The 22145-nt window shown below is 52.3% G+C and overlaps 1 protein-coding gene across 2 annotated transcripts; it reads left to right on the plus strand.

Moving 5' to 3' along the window:
• The first annotated feature begins 386 nt into the window (after positions 1-386).
• Positions 387-20651, plus strand: pld2 (phospholipase D2). 2 transcript variants are annotated; one of them, XM_086177197.1, is made up of 24 exons: positions 387-503; positions 6941-7100; positions 7190-7317; positions 8257-8399; positions 8493-8586; positions 8759-8824; positions 11452-11510; positions 11596-11841; positions 11935-12078; positions 12164-12247; positions 12349-12427; positions 12514-12624; positions 12708-12893; positions 13226-13394; positions 13481-13599; positions 13912-14025; positions 15314-15418; positions 15897-15985; positions 16163-16276; positions 16971-17017; positions 17146-17280; positions 18161-18314; positions 18631-18748; positions 18826-20651. In XM_086177197.1, exons 2-24 carry the CDS (start codon positions 6968-6970, stop codon positions 19048-19050), a joined length of 2862 nt encoding a protein of 953 aa, XP_086033323.1. In that variant the 5' UTR covers positions 387-503; positions 6941-6967; the 3' UTR covers positions 19051-20651. The 2 variants fall into 2 exon arrangements, with proteins under 2 accessions (XP_086033323.1, XP_086033325.1); XM_086177199.1 differs by lacking the exon at positions 387-503 and adding an exon at positions 5944-6057.
• Positions 20652-22145: the final 1494 nt, after the last annotated feature.

Below are 22145 nucleotides of genomic sequence, written 5' to 3' on the forward strand. Positions count from 1 at the left end.
TTTGACGCCCTGACTTGTGAACCGTTTTCCCGGCGAACCTCCGGGAGGCACGACCACGTACCCCGGTGGAGTCAATCCAACTCCCCGGTATCTTTATTATATGTTTTTTTTTTCTGTGGCGAGTTCCTCCGGGCGCCTTAGCTAGCTGCCGTCCATGTCAAAGCAGTCCAGCGGGTGGGCGCCCGGCTCCCCGGCGTCCCGCCGCCGTGACCCCCAGTCCACGCGTGGAAAAGCGGCCACCGGTCGCCTGTCACGCCGGTGCCCGGGTCTCGGATCGGGTGTGACTCGTAGAGGAGTCCCCTCCCCGGTCCCGGTCCGGCGGAGAGGACACGCCGACGGGGAGGGACTTAAGTTCACATCCCCTCTGGGAGACATCCTCCTCCTCCTCCTCCTCCTCCTCCTCCTCCTCCTCCGAGGGGGAAAAACACTCGCAATACTAGTTTGGTCTCCGCGACTGTGACCGTGGATCTGCGGCGTGGGGCCCGGACACGTCTGAGCTGACGGTGAGTACCGTTTTCCACACCATTCCACCCGAGTTGGGCGCGTCAGTTCGCCGCTACCGAACCGGGCGGCGGCGGATCCCCGGCGGATCCCCGGCGGATCCCCGGTGCCGACATGGCGCCTTTACGGACATTGAAATGATTGTTTTAAAGCAAAACAACAAGTCCGTCGTCTTCTTTTAAGTGACTCCGTGGGCGGAGCCCGGCCGGTCGGTCGGTCCGCCGTCCGCTTCCAGGCGGGGGAGCGCGGAGTGTTCGGCTCCGGGCGGGTGACGCGTCAACCCGAGCCGGACAAACGCGCTCCTCCTCGGGTCGCCACCGCGAGCAGCGCATCAGGTGGTTGCGGGAGAAGGACAGCGCGGGCAGGAAAGGAGAGTACATTTATAATAAGGTCAAATGATGCACTTCTTTCTCCTTCTTGTGTGTGCAAGCGGCCTGCAACCGACAACTATTCCACTCTTCCTAATGGAATGATCCCAGTTGTGTCTCTGTTCATCATCCCAGGGGTTCGGCAACCTTTAACACCCAAAGAGCCATTTGGACCCGGTTCCCTCGGGAAAGAAAACACTGGGAGCCGCAATTACTTTTTGACATCTAAAATAAAGGCACCACTGTATAAATTGCTTTTTATCACCTTTACACTTTGTATAAACAAGTGTGAAGTATGTTGCTTCTGAAATTCACAAAGTATTACGGAGAAAATTAAATTTTATTTATGTAATGAACTCATTTTGAGCTTTGGGCTTTCAGAGCGTGTAGCGGAGCCTTGACCTGAATTTTAAAAATAAATCAGGAAAAAATCACTGTGTCAGCAAAAAAAAAAAAAAAAAAAATTTGCAAAATATCCTCATAAATATTTATTTTACCTGGTTTATGGGACTTCTCCTCGTGAACTTCTGAGCACAGCATCTGCAAAGCAGGACTTTACCGGCTGGCGGGTATACCGGCTTCCGCCAGTGTGACGTTATTTTGAGCGGCGAAAAATAATAAATATAGTTTTATTTAACATTTCAAGATCACAAAAATCTTCCAACTTAGAACTAAAAGTTTAAAAAAGGAATTAACACAAATGAAATACACTTTAATTAAATATTTATAATTCATTTTCCCAAGCCACTCGGCGCCGCAGTGTGAAGATGGAAGAGCCGCGGGTTGCCGACCCCTGATCTATCCCTTGATAAAATGGATGGACACCAGCAGGGGCGTCAAAAAGTGGAGGGAACAAGGAGGGGGATTGTCGGGTGCCGACGGCCCCCTGACAAAATGATAGTACTAGTAAAAAACAGTTTGAGTGTTATCTTTTCGCAACGCTATCTCTATTGTTTTGGAAACAGCCCCCCGGCCTGCCGGCATATGTTTGTGTTAAGGGCCCAGCGGGATTACTTTCATGGGGCCCCAAATCCCCGGCGCCGCCCCCAGACTCCGATAAGATCAAGTATTGATCGGCGTTTTCCGAAAGCCCGATGTGACAGAAAGCACGTAAATGGAAAAATATTCTGGTTTGAAGAGATCGAAGCGATCACCTTTTGACCCCCGACCCGCGATCAAATGATTAGTTTACACACCTGTTTTTATAGTTATTATGTTTGTATTGCACGTATCATAGCACAAAATCACACATTTATTGTAAAAACTGTAGCGGTTGTTATATTTCTGTGGGCTCATCTTTTAGATGAATAAGCATCTCATTGAGCTGCTCTAATGCAAACTGTTTTTCTAAAATCCATTTCTATTCCGTTTGTCATTTTCTATTTCTTATTTCTGCCGCGACACACAAAAGTCCATCTGTCGATTGTGCAAACGGAGGACCTGCCGCTGCAGCACACGTAATGCGGCGATTTGAATTGATTTGCATTATTCCAGTGAAATCGTAAAACTCCAAAAAAGATCCTTCAGATAATTAAACAAATGGCTGCCCGCAAATGACATCACGGTCTTCGGTTGCAAAATAACGGTGCTAAACCTTAAACATTTTCCAAGCTGATATCAATGCCAGTGTTTGAAATCATTTGTCTGAATACGGATCCTCAGAAATGTCCCGAAAGAATTTGCAAAGTCAGAGATTTGTATCAGTCCAGAACAAGAGGCTTCTGAATATCATGACTTGTCTTCTTTCCATGGGTGCCGCTGATAAACGTGGAGGAAAGCGTCCGAGCCACGCCTGCCTCTGGGGGCTGGAACGCACAGTCAGTCCGAAAGCGGCGTCCTGATCTCAACGTCCGGCGAGCCGGAAGACCAAGTCTGGCGAAGAACTTGTTTTGTCTGGGACGCTTACTTTCAATGCATTTTCACTTCCCTCCACTTTGTGCCGGTGCAGTTCGGTGTTTGAAAACCCAGTGAACGACTCAAACAGTACGACAAAGCGGTGGATCGCAATTATTCATGTAAAAAACGGCAACATTTTCAGAATAATTACTGCACGGACAAATGAACATACATCTTGACCATAGAAGCGCAGCCTCCTTTTCCCCCTCGAGTAACGGTTTCCTCGTCCGGCATCCACTAACTGTGATGAAGAAAGGCATTTTCAGCATAAAAATAACAATTGAAACAGAGAGTTTAGAAGAAAAGTGAATGAAAAGTCAAGAGATCATATTACTCTGATAAAACCCAGTGAAAGCAGGTGATGGGGTGAGATTTTCCTCAGACCGATCCTTTTCTAGAAATGTCTGTGAATGCTGCATTCAGAGAAGTGGAATGAGATCACTCCTCATTATACCGGACGCACATACTTCCATCTTGGTGTGTATGTGTGTGTGTGTGTGTGTGTGTGATATGTGAGTTTCCAAGCGGATGTCGGGATGGATATTAAAATCTAGGAAAAGAGTTGCTTGCACACGTCCTAATGTCTTTTTCGCCTGTCCGATCCCCCCGGCAGCATTGAAGCTGTCCAAACGTAGACGTATACGGTCACATGTCTGGGCTTCGGCAGGAAGTTCTTCTCTCCAGCTGGAGTCGAGAAGAATCTGGACGCCCAAATAAACGTCACCCCCCAGCGAAGAGCAACAAAATCTTATCAGTCGTCAGCAGTCACTTTGTGCTTCTGGATTGTGGTGCCGGTCTGACAGAGATCGGTGTGAGTGTAGTTTTGCCCCTGTGAACTCGCTTAGTGCAAATTACGCATGTAAGTGCATGTTTGCACATGTTAGCACATGTTAGCCTTTCGCTTCCTAAACCTAATGACTAAGGAGAGGAAACAAAATCCATTGACAGGATCCTGTGGAGCCACGCTGGCAGAGGCTTGAAGTGGCCTTGGTTTTTAATGTCAGGCAGATAACCGGGAAATGTTAATAGACAAGTAGAGAGAAGGCCAGATAGTAGACAACTGTAGAGAAGGCCAGATGGAGCTGCACTGTGTTTTTGTAGACCTAGAAAAAGCATATGACAGGGTGCCAAGAGAGGAGCTCTGGTATTGTATGAGGAAAACTGGAGGGGCAGGGAAGTATGTTAGACTGGTGCAGGACATGTATGCTAGCTGTGAGACACTGGTACGGTGTGCTGTGGGGATAACAGAGAAGTTCAGGGCGAAGCTGCGACTCCATCAGAGATCAGCTCTGAGCTCCTTCTTGTTTGCAGTGGTGATGGACAGGCTGACAGATGAGGTTAGACAGGAATCTCCATGGACCATGATTGCAAACAACATTGTGATCTGTAGTGAGAGCAGAGAACAGGTTGAGGAACATCTAGAGAGGTGGAGGTATGCTCTGGAAAGGAGAGGAATGAAAATTAGTCGCAGCAAGACAGAATGTATGTGTGTGAATGAAAGGAACTCTGGTGGAACGGTGAGGCTACAGGGAGTGGAGATCAAGAAGCTGGAGGATTTCAGGTACTTGGGGTCAACAATCTAGAGCAATGGAGAGTGTGGAAAAGAGGTGAAGAGACGGGTTCGAGAGGGTTGGAATGGGTGGAGAAAAGTGTCAGGGGTACCAAGAGATAGAAGAACATCAGCCAGACTGAAAGGACAACTGGAGGAGACAGTGGTGAGACCAGCGAGGCTGTATGGACTAGAAACACTTACAATGACAGGAGGCAGAGCTGGAGGTCGCAGAGATGAAGATGCTAAGGTTCTCTTTGGGAGTGACCAGGATGGAGAGGATCAGGAATGAGTCTATCAGAGGAACGGCACATGTTAGATGTTTTGGAGAGAAGGTCAGAGAAGCCAGACTGAGACGGTTGGGTCATGGACAGAGGAGGGATAGAGAATATATTGGTAGACGGATGCTGGAATTGGAGCTGGTGGGCAAGAGGTCCGGAGGAAGACCAAAGAGAAGATTTATGGATGTAGTGAGAGAAGATATGAAGGTAGTTGGTGTGAGAGAAGAGGATCCAGAGAATAGGGTTAGATGGAGAGGATTGATTGGCTGTGGCGACACCTGAAGGGAAAAGCCCAAAGGAGAAGGAGAAGAAGAAGGTAACCGGGAAATGTGCTACTTCGAGTGGAAGCAGGAAGAACATAGTTTGGCCACTGCTGGAAAGTGTCTTGGGGGATATGGGGAAACAAAATGATACATGGAGATATGGAGTTGGCCTGTTTTCAGTCCGCTAAGTATCTGGATTTCCACTTCGTGACTCTCCCATGTCACATATGCAGAAATGATTAAATCAGCGGAGTGAATTCCACCGTGGAGAAGGCCTGGTGAGACCTCCTGAACCCAGCGTCCGGTCCAGTTAAAGCCCTCCTCTCGCCCCTCTGACAACTGGGATTGGCTCCGGCCCTCCAGTGCCCTCTGAGGAGGATCATTCATGTTTTGTCCCAAAGCCTCTTAGCATGTCCCGATCATGTGCTTTTTAACTCCTTCCTTTCTTCCTTAAATCTTTGGGCTGATGCCTTCATTGTTCCATGTAGCTTTTCTACAGTTTCATTCATGTAGTTTGGGACTTCCTTTGCCTCAAATGAGTCCAGCAGGAAAGTCCTCAATGTTCATGGTGCACGTCCTTGTATTTCCACCGAACCTCAAGCCGCCCGTCTGTTTTCTCCTCGCCTGAGCTGGAAGGTGGACGAGCTGCACTTCTCTAATAACCGGAACTGCACAGAAGTCAGTGTAAAATGTGTGTTAAAATGTTATTAATATTGAAACGTGATGTGCTCTTCATATTTCCAGACAACAGGAGCACACTGAGCCTGTGTCATATTTGCCTTTCTCTTTGTGACACACACTGCAAAGTGTGTGTCACACATTTTGTACTGAGGTAGATATTTGTGTTTTCAAGTACTTTCATCACCGCTCACACGTAACAACCCGATATTAATGATTATTTTACCATTCTAGCTCAAGGGCTCTTGCTTGAGGAAAAGCACGTTGGGTGAAAATGGTGCAATTCAAAGATCCTCTTTGTCTAAAATCCATTAATCGTGAAGTCTATTGTATATATGTGTGTGTGTGTGTCACCCTCCCTCCTTCCCTCTCCTGCGCCTGGTTTCTCAGGCAACCTGCAAAGACCTGAGCCCACACAGCAGCGTACAAAAGAGTGGACGCGTCCTGATTCCCTCTCAGCTGAAGGCGTCTCCCTGAGCTGCCATGCTTGTTGTGAGAGGGTGAAACGCTGCACTGACCCCGTGGGTTTTCTTTTTTTGTTATGTTTTGTAACAGGTCTGCTTACTACATTACGTCATCTGGTGCGACGCAGAGCTGCACTTGAATGCCTCCTGTTTGTGTGTGTGTGTGTGTGTGTGTGTGTGTGTGTGTGTGTGTGTGTGCTCGTGAAAGGCTGCTCTGCCTGGAGATTAGACTCCCTCCTAGCAAACTATGTGCCGTGAGACTTTTTGTCGGAGCTCACGTAGAGATGCAGCTGTATTATGACTCAACGAGTCTGGAAGCTAATGACTTCCTGTGAGTGGAGCCACATAGCCAGCTGCCAGCAAATGCGCTGCACCTTTTAGCACATCACACACACACACGTTATTGTTCGAATTCTACAAACACACGGTCGTTGTCTTCCGATGCTAATTCTGATTCTAGTCCTGGGCTCAGAGCGCCTGCTGGAATCTGTGCTGGCGTTATATAACATCGGTGCAGATGATGAACTTCAGCAGTAGCATCTGCGGTTTAACGCACATTAGTCTGAATTCGCAGCATCTAGTTGTCACTTTAACACCAGAGAGCCATCTGTTAGTCATCGCAGATTGGGATTCGGAAGCGACATTTCGGCTGAAAAGGGCACGACCCGTTTGCTGCGGAGGTTCTGACCACGACCTCCCGGCCCTCATTCCCCCAAATGCCAACGTTTAAAGAGATAAAGTAGTGATCCTCTGAGGTGAACAGACACATCAGTACTCATCAGACATTCCCCCGTCGTTCCTTCCTCCTGACGTTGTAAGACCGAATCCTTGTTTCACCGTCAGCCCCAGTGATGGTGTGTGTTGATGGAGAGGTAACGTGGTCGCATGCGTGACAGTACGCCAAGCCTGAACGAGTAGCCGCCGTCTGTTTTTGCCCCAGCGAGCCGAGAGCCGAGCCTGCGGAGAGATGGACGGCTCCGAGGAGGTGATCGAACCGGCGGCTCAGGCCTCGGAGGGCCAGAAGCTGGGCAGACGCCGCTTCGCTCACGACCTTCGCGGCCTGAGTCCAGATGAGGTGGACGGCCTTCTGTCCAGCAGCGGTATGGAAAAACGCTGATGTCGGTTGCCCGTTAGGCAACTCTGCTGACTGAATTTGAGGAAGTGTGTCATCTTCTTCTCCTCCAAACAGAGGGACGCCCCTTCACCCTGGTGCATCATCTTCCAGAAGTAAAAGAGGAAGGGATACCTCACTTGATCCCCGGCGTCCCCATCACATGCAGAGTGGACAACACAGAGAAGTACACCACTCGCTCAAAGGTACGGTGCTTTGAACACAGGAAGACTTATCTTGCTACAGAAGGGGTCTAATTGCATCATAAGCACATACGAGCATCCAAACACACACTTACAGTATAGGTGTGTGTGTGTGTGTCACTGCTATGTCATTGGGTGGCATGTGGTGGTGATGTGACCTGAAAGACTGTTTATGGGTGCCGGTTTCCATTCCGTCCAAAGAGGAACCGTGATTTCAAACACGGCTTTTGTGAATGAATGAACGGATGAGCATAAAGGAGTCGCGGTGAGCTGAGCTCCTCTGTTCGCTTTCACCGACCGCCACGGACACCGGCAGTACGTGTCGGGTTATTTTCAGGGTCCAAAAGAAATGCACGCTTAAGGCTCACTTAACCTGGACGGACAGAAATATGATGTGACTTACGATGCACACTTTTACCAGGACATTAGGATGTAGACTTACCCATCAGTCCTGCTATACTGGATTTCCACGTTGGGCTTTGGCGTCTTTCTGCATTTAACTCCACAAATAAGTGGCTTCTAAACAAACCACAGCTTTATTGTTCTCCCCCAGAGTGAGTTGATATCAGATCATCTCTAAAAATCACATTTTTGACATATCTGTATCTGTAATATCCACTGAATCACTAAAACTGCGTGATTTACCAAATGTCCCAACTTAGCATGTCTGAAACTCATTCGCATTTCATGACAAGCGGCCCGAAGGTGCCGCCGCCCTCTGGCCAAGGCGCCCTGCAGCCGTCCTGCAGATGCTTGCTGGAGTCAGGCTGTGTGGCTCGAGCTCAGCGACCATATTGTTAGGAAATCAAACCTTAGGCTACCGTAGGGATGCGGAGAAGGCGGCTCAGGAGGTCGGACGACGGAAAGAAGGTTGTGGAAAATGTGTCGGTCCCCGATAAAGGCTTCCGGGTCCCAGCGCTCATGACTTGACGGCCCCCGCAGGTCCGTGTCGGCACGCTGTATACCGTGTTCCTCACACACGGGCAGTTCCACTGGGCGGTGAAGAGGAAGTACAAGCACTTCCAGGAGCTGCATCGAGACCTTTACAAACACCGGATGATGATTCACCTGCTCCCGCTGGGAAGGTCGGTGTTCCGCACCTGCTCCGCACGGAAGCTCAGACGGAAGCTGAAGGCTCTGCGGCCCTCAGTGCTTTGACTCGTCAAACTCTGCCGCAGATTCGCAAAGGAGAAGCAGCAGCTGAGGAACATGTCCGAGGAGATGCCCAGCCTGCACGGCACCGAGCGCACCAGGAGGACCTCCAGCAAAATGGTTTGTTGCCTTCCAATCAAATGTCTTCAATCTTCTCCGGTGAGGGTCGCGGGTTCACATTTCCTGAGGATCCGTCACATCTGAGGAATAATCAATCAAATGTTGTGTATTTGGTCATATTGTACGATCAAATGACATGAAGAAATCCCTAAAAGACGCTTTTTTTTTGCAGAAATACTTGGAGGAGTACCTGAACGGCCTGCTGGAGAACACCTTCTGTAGAAATGACCACAGCATGGTAATACTCTCGATCCGCAGAGCTGCGGTTTCACCCGTCACACTGCCGTGGCTCGGCGTGTCTCGGCTTCCGCGGGAGGAGGTTTGCTCCGAAGGCGGGGCAGGTGTGACGTGGACACACACCCGTAGTGAGCAGCAGGAAGGGCAGCTTGAGGGCATGTTTTGTAAATACTAAGTAGAGTCAAGTCAAACCTGTCATTGGGTCGGTATTAGAGAACCCACATCAGACGTCTGGATTGGAACGGGTGAGCTAACATCTACGACCCGGCCTCTGCTGCTCCGACGAGGCTGTAGGTCCAGACGGGGGACCCTGGGGAATGCGGAAACACCTCGGCTAGCAGTTGGCTGCTAAGCTACGTGGCAACGAGGTGTGTCCGGACCGCCTGCTCCCTCTTTCTGCGAGCGGCGCGACCACAAATGTGTACGACATGCAAAGCGTCAAACAAAACGTGTTATTTTAGAGGTGCGGGAGTTGGTTGTTGCAGGGCTGAGCAGTGTCACCTCGCAGGAGGAGGAGGGGAATGTAGGTCGAAAGCCGTGGCACTCTGCGAAGCCGTGCACAGAGTGAATGCAGATAGAGCTCCGCTTAAAAGAGCTGTTCTTACAATCGGCACCGAGTCCGACAGCCCATCTCTGCAGAGCAGGGGTGCTCACACTTCTTCAGCATCCGAGCTACTTATGAAATGACCAAGTCAAAATGATCCATCCACATCAAAAATGGAAAACATTCTTTATTCGTACAGTGTATGTAGATATACCCGGCATAACCGCACGAGCCAATAATGCGCAACGCAAATAATGATCTACATTTTTTGTCATGACCCAAGTTCACTCTGATGACTCGGATCTGAATCATGGTCCGGACAACTGGGATTTTACTTCCTTCACCTTTCTCTTTCTCAGCCTTTTTCAGTCCGTGTCACATTTCCCGTGAACAGTCTGAAAATTCTGCCGCACATGATCTTCTTTGGTATTGCGACGGTAGACCGGCAGATGAGGCGAACACACTTCGAAGACGTCATCATAAAAGAGAAAGGCCTCCTGCCATTCCATATGAAAGTGATACGTTTTTGTCTTCTTACTCAGTCCAGCTCCCCACTCATTTTATACCCTTTATTGAGTTTAGGAGAAAAAAAACGAGGGCTAAAAATCGGAGGTAACTTGTCGACCAACTTGTTAGCTTTGCTTCACTTCGCGCCGCTGCTTGTGCACGTGCAGCGACCTCAGTGTCAGGAAAAATCAGGTGTCATCTGAGCGGCCGTCCTGTATATCAGTCAAGTGACGGGATGGATGATCGTGTATTCTTTCTAATGTCCCGTGATCTACCGGTACTACCTCTGCGATGGACCTATTGAGCACCGCTGCTGAAGAGCCTCCGCCCCACTGAGGGAACTCCCACCATAAAAGCTCCTGCAACAGTTCTGAGCAGCTTCATCAGGCCGAGCTAGCAAGCGTGCTACGATCAGGCCGGCTCCACTCCTCAAGAGGGAGGAGCTCGGAGACATGAAGGAGGAAGCCAAGGTTTATTCTTCGTGGCCTGCGGTCTGATGTTGCTTGTGGAGAAGGCTGCAGCTCTGATGTGTCATCAGGGCAGCCTGGAGAGGACAGACGGCCGCTATGGGAATCATGTGAGTGATAATCAGACCGTCGCCGGTGGACGCAACATGTGAATCAAGATGATGAAGATGGTTCTGGTCATGTCCAAAGTGGCACGGACTCCTTTTCGGGTTCCCGAGACGTCCGGGACCCCACCCCGTCTTGGGTGTCCTGGAGGTGTCCATTTTGGTTCGGAGCTCTAAAATGTCCGACCGCTTCCTTGGAGCTTTGCTGCGTTTGTCCCCTCGGTCCTGTAGTGAAGGGGATTTCCACATGCCTCTCCAGATGTTTACGTCAGCGCTACCCGTGGTGTGTCACAGCTCCAATAGGCCAATATTTCCCACCTGAAAGGAGGACCACCGTCTCCAACGCCTGCGCCGCCATCAGTGCTGGCCTGAGGAGGGAGCGGAGCGTCTGCCTCAGAACATCCACCCAAACCACCATCATGGTCAATGACTGTCCCCCCTGGCCCCGAGCTCAGCCAACAGATGGTCTGCGGAGCCGCTTCACAACCGACCAGCTCGCGTAAGAGAAGACCAGGAAGCTCTGCGGCAGGGATGGCGGCCGTCCAGCTGACCTCGCGGGGTGTTTTAGCAGCAGAGCCTGCGGAGGCTCGGGCTCAGGGAGCGAAGAGCTGAAGGATGGACCCTCACACACACATTGACACGTCATTACTCCGCTAAGACCAGCCTCGGTCAAAGTATGTTCTGCCCTCTGTGTGGGGAAGCATGGTGAAGGACGCACAGGGGCCGGCGTGGCGCAGGAGGTCCAGCGCCCGTCTTTGAAACCCCACGTTCCCGGTTGGATTTCCGGCTCCTCCTGGTGTGTCCAAGTGTTGTTGAGCCAGACGCTGAAGTCCTAACGGCTCCCCTGTCGGCCTGCCGCTCACCCTTCCTCCATGATGGCTTCAGTGCAGAGAACAGGAATGTCCCCACGAGGGATTCATCAAGGATAAATTGTCATATTAGCTGTAGAAATATCTAAAAGGCGTCTTTGATAGTCCCTTAAAGGCCTCCTCTCTCTTCTCCTCAGCTGGAATTCCTCTCTGTTGGCGCTTTGTCCTTCATCACTGACCTCGGACCCAAAGGCCTGTAAGCTCGACCCCGGGGAAAGTAGGAGGGACCGCCGAGGGCCGGACAGATGTTCATTGTGTGACGAGCTGCCCTTTTGTCCCAGGGAGGGGCCCATCTTCAAGAGGTCGGGGGGTCATCGGATCCAAGGCCTCAACTGCATCGGCCACCATCAGTTCTGCTTCCGCTGGTCCCGCCGCTGGCTGGTGGTGAAGGACTCCTTCCTGATGTACATGAACCGCGACAACGGCAACATCAACTTCGTGCTGCTGTTCGACCCCGAGTTCAAGGTGAAGGTGGGCCGGGCCTTCACGGACACCAAGTACGGAGTCTGCTTCGAGAACTTCACACGGTGAGTCCGCCGTCCGTCCGTCCGCCTGCCTCTGGAAGTTCTTGTATGTCGTCAAACCGCCGCGACTCCTTTTCATCGCTTTCTTTCATCCAGGAGTCTCGTCATCAAGTGCAGCAGCTACAGACAAGCTCACTGGTGGAGTCACGAGATCAACCGGCTGTCAGAAACCAGCGATTATCTCAAAGTGCAACGCTTCCAGGGCTTCGCTCCGCCCCGGGAGAACACACTCACTAAATGGTTAGTTTATACATAGATATATATATGTGTGTGTATATATATTTGAAATTGAGTGTTGCTTATCTTGGCTCGGTGTCGTCTGAAGGTACGTGAACGGAAGCGGCTACTTTGCAGACCTGGCCGACGCTCTTGAACAAGCCAAGGAGGAAATCTTCATCACGGACTGGTGGTAGGTGTCTCGCTTCTCTGAGGAAGAGGGAAGATTCACAGCCAGACTCCGGATTTCACCTAACCGGACTTCGAAAATACCCCCCCCCCCCCCCCCCCCAGGCTGAGCCCCGAAGTGTTCCTCAAAAGACCGGCGAAGGAGAATTACTGGCGCTTGGATGAAATCCTCAAACGCAAAGCGGTGGGTGTTTCCGTCGGCTCTTTTCAAATGAGTTTCAGAAGAGGACGGCCCTTGACGTCTTCCTTTCCTTTGAACGTCCCCCGCAGGAGCAAGGGGTCAAGGTGTGTGTTCTGCTCTACAAGGAGGTGGAGCTGGCGCTGGGCATCAATAGCGAGCACAGCAAACGGACCCTCATGAACATGCACCCAAACATCAAGGTCTGTCGCCTCCTCGGCTGTTTTCGGCGGAGTCGCGCTCAGAACCGCGAGCTTCATCTCCCGATTCCATCCGCACCGGCCAGGTGATGAGGCACCCGGACCACGTGTCCTCTGTGGTGTTCCTGTGGGCCCACCACGAGAAGATGGTGGCCGTCGACCAAACCGTGGCCTTCGTGGGCGGCATCGACCTGGCCTTCGGGAGGTGGGACGACAGCGGGTACCGGCTGACCGACCTGGGACCCAGAGAGCCCGGCGAAGCGGGAGCAGAGGTAAGAAGGCCTCCTTTTCACACACCTCTGGCTACAAGCTGGACTGCACACCGGGCTTCACACTCACTCCAGGTTCGAGTGTTTCTAACCGTGTCGTCGTGCGGAGGAGTACTTTACTCCCAACAGAAGCAAGCAGATGGAAGGCTTTAGCCTGATTTCTAGCCTGGTGGCTGATTTGTTTTTGCGAGCTGCAGGGAATAACAGGATTAGTTTAGCAGAGAGTCTGAAGGCGCCGGAGGTTCTCATGGCAGCGAGTCCACAGGCCTTTTCTTCGGTGTGAGAAAGAAACGTGCGGCCGAAGCGTTTGTCACGAATCAGTGTTCTCCCTGCAGACGGAGACGGACGGCGCCGCCAACCGGGAGAACGGCGTGGCCGAGGGGCCGCGGCCGGCCGAGGAGCAGGGCGACGAGGATCTGACGGGCAACACCAAGTTGTGGCTCGGCAAAGACTACAGCAACTTCATCAGGAAAGACTGGGTGCAGCTGGACAGGCCCTTCGAAGGTACGCCGCCTCACGCGCTCTGGCCTCACCGACCAGCCGCAGGCCGAGTGTTTGAGGAGAAAGGCCGGCTCTCCGTGTGCTTTCAGATAACATCGACCGCACTCGGGTCCCTCGGATGCCCTGGCGCGACCTCGCCACGGCCCTGCACGGCGGCGGGGCCCGCGATGTAGCCCGACACTTTATCCAGCGCTGGAACTTCACCAAGGTACGACTCTGGGGGACTTCGAACCCTGCCAGGGGGAAGCTACGCTTTGCCTTTACGGGCTCTTGAAACTCCCAAGAACGTTAAATACGGGATTAGCACGTTTATTCCACTAAACCGGATTTGCCGATGAGCGAAAAACAAAACACGGAGGCTAAGAAATGAATTCACAACATCATTATGATGTAACCGAAATATGTTTTCAAACGTATTACAGAAGGACGGACTAGCACGTTTCATATTTGGCAATGAAGTCAGAATCAGCGAGACTCGAGGAGTCGACGCCCGCGTGACATCCATGCCTGTCTTTTCCAGATCTTCAAGAACAAGTACAAGGATGATTTCTATCCCTACCTTCTGCCCAAGTCTCACTGCACCGCCGGCTCGCTCCCCTTCACCGTGCCGGACTCCAAAAAAGCCAAAGTGCAGGTATTCCTCCACAGATAAATGTCTTTCTCTGTCTTTCTCACGTCCGGAGAAGGACAGATCGGGCCACCGGGATCTCTCAGATGATTCCTCCAGAGAAGAGCACAAAGGACTTGTTAGCAGAAGGTATCGAAGGGATTAATCTGCGCATCAGATGTAGACATTTGTGTCACAGAAGTCATTGCTCATTACAACAGAGGTGAAAGAGGAGAGGTGGGAGCTCAGACGTCTGGAGGATGAACTCCTGCTGCCGTAGATGTTTGATGGAGATCGGGGAAATACCACTGAACACACCGGTGATCGTCAAGGCGCTGGGATCTCCACCTGCCGCCGCTCCGCATTCTTTCCTGTGCCATTAAAATGGGACGCAAATCAGACGGAGGCTTTGCTGTAAATCAAAGAGGCCGCGTTCTAGAACTTTCTCCGGCGGCAGATGGCGGGAAAAGAAAAAAAAAAAGGAAACCCTGTGGAACCCAAATCGCTTCCGACATGTTTATCCTGCTTTCGGAAGCCAAAGAAAACAAAGGCGGTCAGAGCGCCGCCGAGGCCGGAGGGCGGGGGGGCAGACGGCCTCCTGATGAAGAGGAGACGCCGGAGTTACACATTCTGATTCTACTCTGACAGTAATAGTAATCGAGTACTTTCCCTGCAGCGCTGACATCATGTTGTGTTTGCATTGTTTGACTGCAGTTTCTCTCTTCTGCTCTTCTGTCCTTGAAAACCTGAAAAACCCGCAGCACGGCTAAACCTATTTCCAAGCAGTGGTGGAAAAGCGGTGGAAAAAGACCCAGAAAGCCAAAGGTCCTCCCACAGAAACCGATTCGACCTTTATTTGATATCATGGATTCAAGAAACAGCCTGAAAAGGCCGGGTTTTCCCTTTGAAATGAGCAACAAGTAACCGTATCGTGTGCGAGGGGCCTCATTGTTCCTGACCGTCTCCTTGAAAAGAAGCTGGGAGTGCCGCGGGTACGCAAACACTTCCTGGTCTGGAAAGTAAGAGTTGGGAAACAATGGCTGACAGCCTTGAAAACGCCTTATTCTGCTGCGGGCGGCGCCCGGTAACCCGAGCGCCGTGCTGCGCCGCGTTCCCAGAAGGATCCCTGCCCTGCTCAGACGGCGAGGTCGGGTCTCCGGCCCAACTGAACCGAAGCGAAGCGAAGCGAAGCGAGGGTCCGCTCAGGCCTCTGCGGCCACACGCCAACGTTCAATACACGCTCGCTTGAATCACAGAAAGACTTGTCACGTTTCATATTGAAGACGTTGCCTCGCACCCTGTGACCTTTTCCCAGGTGCTTCGCTCGGCAGACCGCTGGTCCACCGGAACCTGCGAGAACTCCATCCTCCAGGCCTACATCCACACCATCGAGAACAGCCAGCACTTCATCTACATCGAGGTACGGATAGATCGCACCGTGGCCGGGTACAGTATTTCAAAAGGTTAAAAGGGCTGTCGTGTCCCGTCCAGATAACAAGGTCACGCCGCGTCAGGGGATTAAATACTTTAAATACTTCACCGTTGAGGTGGAGCAGGAAGTCGGGCAGCGTGGAGCCCCCGCTCAGAGCCGGTCGGTGGAACGAACCGACTCGCCTTTTTTTCCAGGACCGGTTTCAGCCGGCCTTACTTGAATTTCAGGAACCGAGCTTTCGGCATCATTTGAAAAAGACAAAGCAGAATGAGACGGAGGCCTTCGATGCACAGAACGCCCCAAACTCCAGAGACGCCTTCAAAGACGCCAAATTGGTTTTTGAAGGCGACTCGTGCCTCCCTTCTTGTTGGCGAGTGAGAGACGGTGCCGAAAAGTGAGCCTGGCGTCGAGCGCGAAGCCCGACCCCCGTCTGAGCCGCCGTCTGCTCTGCTCTGCTCTGCCCCAGAACCAGTTCTTCATCAGCTGTGCCGACGGCAAGACCGTGCACAACGGCATCGGAGATGCCATCGTCAACCGAATCCTGCGCGCACACAGGTCTGATCGCACACGGGTTTATCACAGCCCCGTCTCACACACACACACACACACACACACACACACACACACACACACACACTCTCTAACTTGGAAATGAATGAAAACACACACACTTTGTCTGTGTAGATTTAGCTGTAGTGTGTGAAATAGTGTTGTGTGGATGTCTGATGGCAGAGAGCAGAAGACGTACCGGGTGTTCGTGGTGATCCCTCTGCTCCCCGGGTTCGAGGGCGACATCAGCGCCGGAGGAGGGAACGCCATCCAGGCCATCCTCCACTTCACCTACAGGTCGGAGCCGTCGGCCGCCGTGGAAATGTCTTTTCTCCCGGGTGGCGTGTTTCAAATCCACGGCTGGCGTCACTTTGTGCGTCTCCTTCGCCCGACATCTCGTCGACACGCCGCCGGACCTGCAGTTATCAATGCGCTTCGGTCGGCCGCCGTCTCGACTCTTCCATATTCTTTGAATAAGTCAAGGTGTTTCTGCGTTTGAGGACAAAATCCTTGCGGTGGTCTCCTCCTCCTCCTTCAGGACTTCTCCATCTAACCTTCTCCCGTGCCGTCCTCCTCCCCTCCGTCCGTGAAGCTCCTCTCCGGACCTTCTGCCCGGCCGCTCCGACCTCGGCATCCTTCCACCCACATCTTCTCCGTCCCTCCTCTGTCCGTGTCCGAACCGTCTCAGCGTGACTTTATCTTCAGAACATCTGCCACGTGCCGTCCCTCTGGTGAACCCGTCCTCTCCATCCTCCTTACTCCTCACTAGAAAACCTGCACATCTTCGTCTCGGCCGCCATCTTCTCCTCAGTGTCCCCAAACCAGACTCTGTCCTCTCCACCGTTCCTCCTGGGTGACCTCAGGTCATCCGAGATGATTCTTTCCTCCCGCCCGCGTCGATGCTCCTCAGCGTCAGCGTGGAAATGACCGGCGTTGCTCGGTGAAATGGCCGTATTTGTCGCCCCGTCGCTGATAGATCTTGATCTTGTAGGACCATCTGCCGAGGGGAGTTCTCCATCCTGTCAAGATTAGCGGAGCGTGAGTTTCCCGCCGCTCGTCTCACATCCGCTTTGCATCTCCAACCCGCACCTTTTTCTCTTGTGTGTGTGTGTGTGTGTGTGTGTGTGGTCTCTGGAGAAGTCACGTATCTTCTGCTCTGCTCCCAGTGGAGGACAAGTGGCCGGAGTACATCAGCATCTGCGGGCTGAGGACACACTCCCAGCTGTCGGAGTCGCTGGTGACGGAGCTCATCTACGTCCACAGCAAGACCCTCATCGCGGACGACCGCTGCTACATAATAGGCGAGTCCCCGCCGCCCACACACACCTCCCACGGGAGACGGGCAGACGTCCACGCCGCGGAGACGCCCTCGCTTCCGTGGATTCGTCATCTCAGTAGTTGTCGTTTTCCCGTTACCGGTTTCTGTCTGAAACTAGCAGGTCCCGGACGAGTTCAGGGCTTAGAAGAAGATAATTGTTACTTTATCTGACCCGGACCACTGAGAACCTTCACACACGTGCACCCAAATGCACAGTTTACACGCCAAAATACACGCAACACGCCTCAAAATACACACTAACGCACAGTACATAGACAAACAATATATTCAATACCCAGAGTGCAGGACTGGCAGACCAGGGATGGATGCACATTCAGTACAGAATACAGTATAACCAGGCCAAAATACACTCAAGACTCACCAAAATACACACAGACATTTGTTATACACACAACACACACACTCAAATAAATGCCAAAATGCTCACAGTACATATTGAATACACTACAAAATATACACGACACGCAATACTCAAAATGCACACAGCGCATGCCAAAATACATGCAAAGCACCAAAATCCCATCGTCGAAGCTGACGGCGGGTCTCAAGCTGAAGAACCTCTGACACGAGAGGAGAAACGTCCTCAAGGAGAAGAACCAAGTCCAGTTAGCATAGGATTTGATAACAGTTGACCAGGAGGATCAGGAGGATCAGGAGGATCAGGAGGATCAGGAGGACCAGGAGGACCAGGAGGACCAGGAGGACCAGGAGGACCAGGAGGATCAGGAGGATCAGGAGGACCAGGAGGACCAGGAGGACCAGGAGGATCAGGACGGCCCCGAGGGCTGAGAACCCCTCAGACGTCGGGGCCGTGAAGGTTTGACGGTCCTCTGTCTCCACAGGGTCGGCCAACATCAACGACCGCAGCATGCTGGGCAGCAGAGACAGTGAGCTGGCCGTGCTGGTGGAGGACGAGGAGAGGGTGGTGTCCGTCATGGGCGGCGAGGAGTTCCAGGCCGGGCCCCTCACACTGGCTCTGCGCAAGGAGTGTTTCCGGTGAGAGGAGCGCTCGGACGCTTCCACTTCCAGAGGGGAGAACTTCCCGAACTTCCGGAAGGGAGGAATTCTGAAGGGGCCGGAAGGCACCTGGTACAGGAGGAACCTCTCGCTGATGAAGCTCCGGACCCTCCTGGGCTCCGGCCCGCCGAGTGCTCTGGTCCTGTAGTCCAGGTCCCACATGCACCGGGAGCTTCATCTCTGATTTGTGTTCGGTTCATTCCGACTTAGAGGGGCTTCCCGTCGATGGGTGAGATGTTCTCCTGCGTCCGAGTCGCTGTCTTCACCTCCGTGTCGCTCCTCCTCCTCCTCCCAGGGTTCTGGTGGGAGCCTCCTCGGACCCCGACATCAGCGTGGACGACCCGGTCAGCGACCACTTCTTCTTCTCCGTCTGGAACTCGTCCGCCAAGCTCAACGCCACCATCTACGACAAGGTAAGGATTCCCGGAGGCGAATCTGACGCGTTCGGGTGACCGCCGCCTTCCCAGACCTTCCTCCTTCTCCCTCTCAGGTCTTCAAGTGTCTGCCTTGCAACAAGGTCACCAGCATGCGCGTGCTGAGGGAGCACACGTGCGCCGAGCGCCTGAGCGCCACGGACCGGGAGCAGGCGGCCCGGGAGCTGCAGGCCGTCCGGGGGCTGCTGGTCTACTTCCCACTCAAGTTCCTGTGCGAGGAGAACCTGCTGCCCCCGCTGGCCACCAAGGAGGGCATGGCCCCCGTGGAGCTGTGGACGTAGGCTGGCCCCGCAGAGGCCCCGCAGAGGCCACGGTGAGGCCCCGGCGAGGCCACGGTGAGGCCCCGCGGCCGGCGAGGAGCAAGGAAGACGTCTTTGTAACCCGTGTTTTTGTTGATGGACAACCCTGATCTAACCTCTAACCTGGAAACGTCAGCATGACTGACGGGATGGAGAGACGGCGTTCTCTAACATCTCTGCCCCGATGGGAGGCGCAGGGCTGGCGGAGCTCACACTCATGATGGCGCCGAGGAGAGCGGGAGGAGGAGGAGGAGGAAGAAGACTGCAGGGCTGTGTAGAAAATGGTTCATCTCACATGATCTGGGAGCTCAGTGTAGGTTTAGTGGTGCAGGGCTTTTGGGTGGGTGGCTTCCTTTCTCTTTCCCTCTCCCTCGCTCCCTCGGAGGCTTCGCCTCGCACTGCAGTGCCAGCAAATCTGTCAGGAAATTTGTGGTTGTTATGGTGACGGATATGGAGAGATGACTGGCCGCGAGCCGGGAAAGAGACAGTGACGGTGTCTGCGGAGGCTTTTCTTTTTTTTTTTTTCTTTCCTGTGAATAATCAGCCCCGGAACCAGGAGAAGAGAGAAGATGAGGACCAGAAAACGAGTACGGGGCGGATTTATTGTTATTTTTTTTTTCTTTTCTCTCTCTTGTTACCATGGCAACCAAGTGAATTCTCGGTTCCGGGCCGGCGCCGGACGGCACGCGGCGCTCCCTGGCCTTCTCCGGGCGGCGGCGATTCATTCGAACCCTCCGACACGAACGCCAGGCGCCGGGAGGGTCTGATGAGCGTCTCCTGGAGAGCGGCGCCGCCGTCCTGCAGCCTCGCGTCCGAGGCCTCCGCCCAAGCACAAACACGTGCGCTCCGCTGAGGTCCAAATATTCACCCGGCCCCGTCTCCACCAGCAGCACAGCGTCGGGGCCGCCGTCCAGGAGCCACATCCTGAGCCTGGCTACCAAGTATGAAGCAATAAGTTGAGAAACAAGAGGCGGATGGTTGTTTGGGCGGACAGTCTGTGCACTTTCTGCTCCGCCGCGTTCGGCCGAACGCCAGGGTAGACGTGGACCCGCCGCGCCGCGCAGGAACGGAGATCTGAGCCGGCGGACGGGGCCGGAGACGAACGTCCCCGTTGGCCCGCCGCACAGGAAACACCTTCCGCCGAGGAGCCGGGACGACCACGTGATTCAAACGCCGCTGGCTTCTCGCCGCCTCACTTTCCACTGGAATTTGGAAAACACTTAAATGCCACTGTGAGCTTCTCCTTGCAAAGCAGAAACTGGATGAGCCGCAGCCTCGGGGCGCACGACGCCCGCGCCGGGCGCCTGCACCTTCTCAGAAAGTGACCTTATGTTTTTATTACGATTGCACTAATAGCCAGAACTACCACTCCATTTTTACCACTGTCTCCTTTCCAGATGAGACCTTTTTAACTTTTTTCAATCATGCTAAACAAACCTCTGTACACAAACTGGTAGGTGGAGGTCATTACCTCGTCGTTACTGACGTACTAACACTCAGGGCTGTAGACTCACAGTGATCAACGTCTTGTACATTAAACCATCTTATCGTCCTTCCTCAATAAACCAAGTTTTGTAGCGAAACATCGAAATGATTATTCGATTGTTGATCACAGAAATCAACAAGTGACCTGCCTGTGGATTTGAAAGCACTTGTGCGTGCACTCACACACACACACACACACACACACACACACACACACACACCATTTATTCAATAGTCATAACAGACACTTGGTCCCTTTTGTTTGGATACAGTCCAGTTAAAAATCATGACTTATTTTATAGGTGCAAAATACTTGTGTCATGAAAATGTGACTTGGATTCTTATTGAACGTTCTGGTAGTTCAGGCCAGCAGGAGTCTGGGGAGGAGGAGAAACCGCCAACGATGAAGAAATGACAAGATTATTGAGGCAGAAGACAGATGTTTCCTCAAGACATCAGAACTTCTAACGGCGGGTACACGGTGTACCGGGGCCTCGCTTTTCACGACTCCTGGTTGTTCTCTCGCACGCTGGCCGGATCACCTTCTCGAGCATCCTGCCCGTAACCATGGCAACCGGGATGCTGTTGGGACTGGAGGCCCATCTGAGCAGTGATAGTGTTTGAAGACAACTGCCGGAAAGCTTGGAGGACACTTCAGCTTTGGAACTGGACGACCGTCTGGAAAACAACATTACGACACACCAAAGTCCCTGGAGTCCCATCTGCACATTCCCTTCCCTCCCAGGAGCACACACACACACACACACACACACACACACACTAACAGAACGAGAAGTCTCCTTCACTGTGAGGTCCGTTCCCTGCCAACGGTGTGGGTTCATGTCTCAGAGGGTTTAAAAGGACCTGAAGACCCTGGTGCTGATGACCATGATGTTCTGTGTGACTGCAGGGCCAGACAGTCACCAGCCCCGGCTGAGATGTGTGTGTGTGTGTGTGTGTGTGTGTGCATAGTACTACAACTATCTGTCACACCAGAGGCTTGCAGTCTCCTCATCATGAACCGGGGGAAGAGTGTGTGTGAAAGGACTGATGACTCCAGACAGTTACCTGGAAACCAGTGAACAGCGGGAGTTCAAACTAGATGATCGGGAATGAGGGGAAACTGAAGCGTGCATTAACACACACACACACACACACACACACTTGATACTTTATCATCAATAAAAGAAATACCAATAAACACTGAAATACACGGGTGTGTCAGGAAAAAAATAACATAACATAATGACAAATATGAAGGAATTGAAAAGATAACATTTGTGTTTTTCATTGGTATTTTATGTGTGTGTGTCTGTTTTATGTTTGAATTTGTGCGTCCATGTTTTTACACACCTGGTTGTGTTTTGTGCTTCTGTGTGTGTTTTCATGTATGCATGCCTATGTTATGTTTGTATTTTGTGCACGTGTGTTTACGTGTGTGTACATCCACTTTCATACACGGGTGTGTTTTATGTTTGTGTGCGCATTTTCAACTAGATGTGTGTGTGAGTGTGTGTGTGTGTGTGTGTGTGTGTGTGTGTGTATTTACGTGTATGTGTGCATCCGTTTTCATGCACGAGTGTGTTTTGTTT

The sequence above is a fragment of the Fistularia commersonii genome, chromosome 29 (assembly GCF_037954325.1).
Source record: "Fistularia commersonii isolate RoL2024-O1a breed Wild chromosome 29, RoL_Fcom_v1.0, whole genome shotgun sequence".
Taxonomy (NCBI): domain Eukaryota; kingdom Metazoa; phylum Chordata; class Actinopteri; order Syngnathiformes; family Fistulariidae; genus Fistularia; species Fistularia commersonii.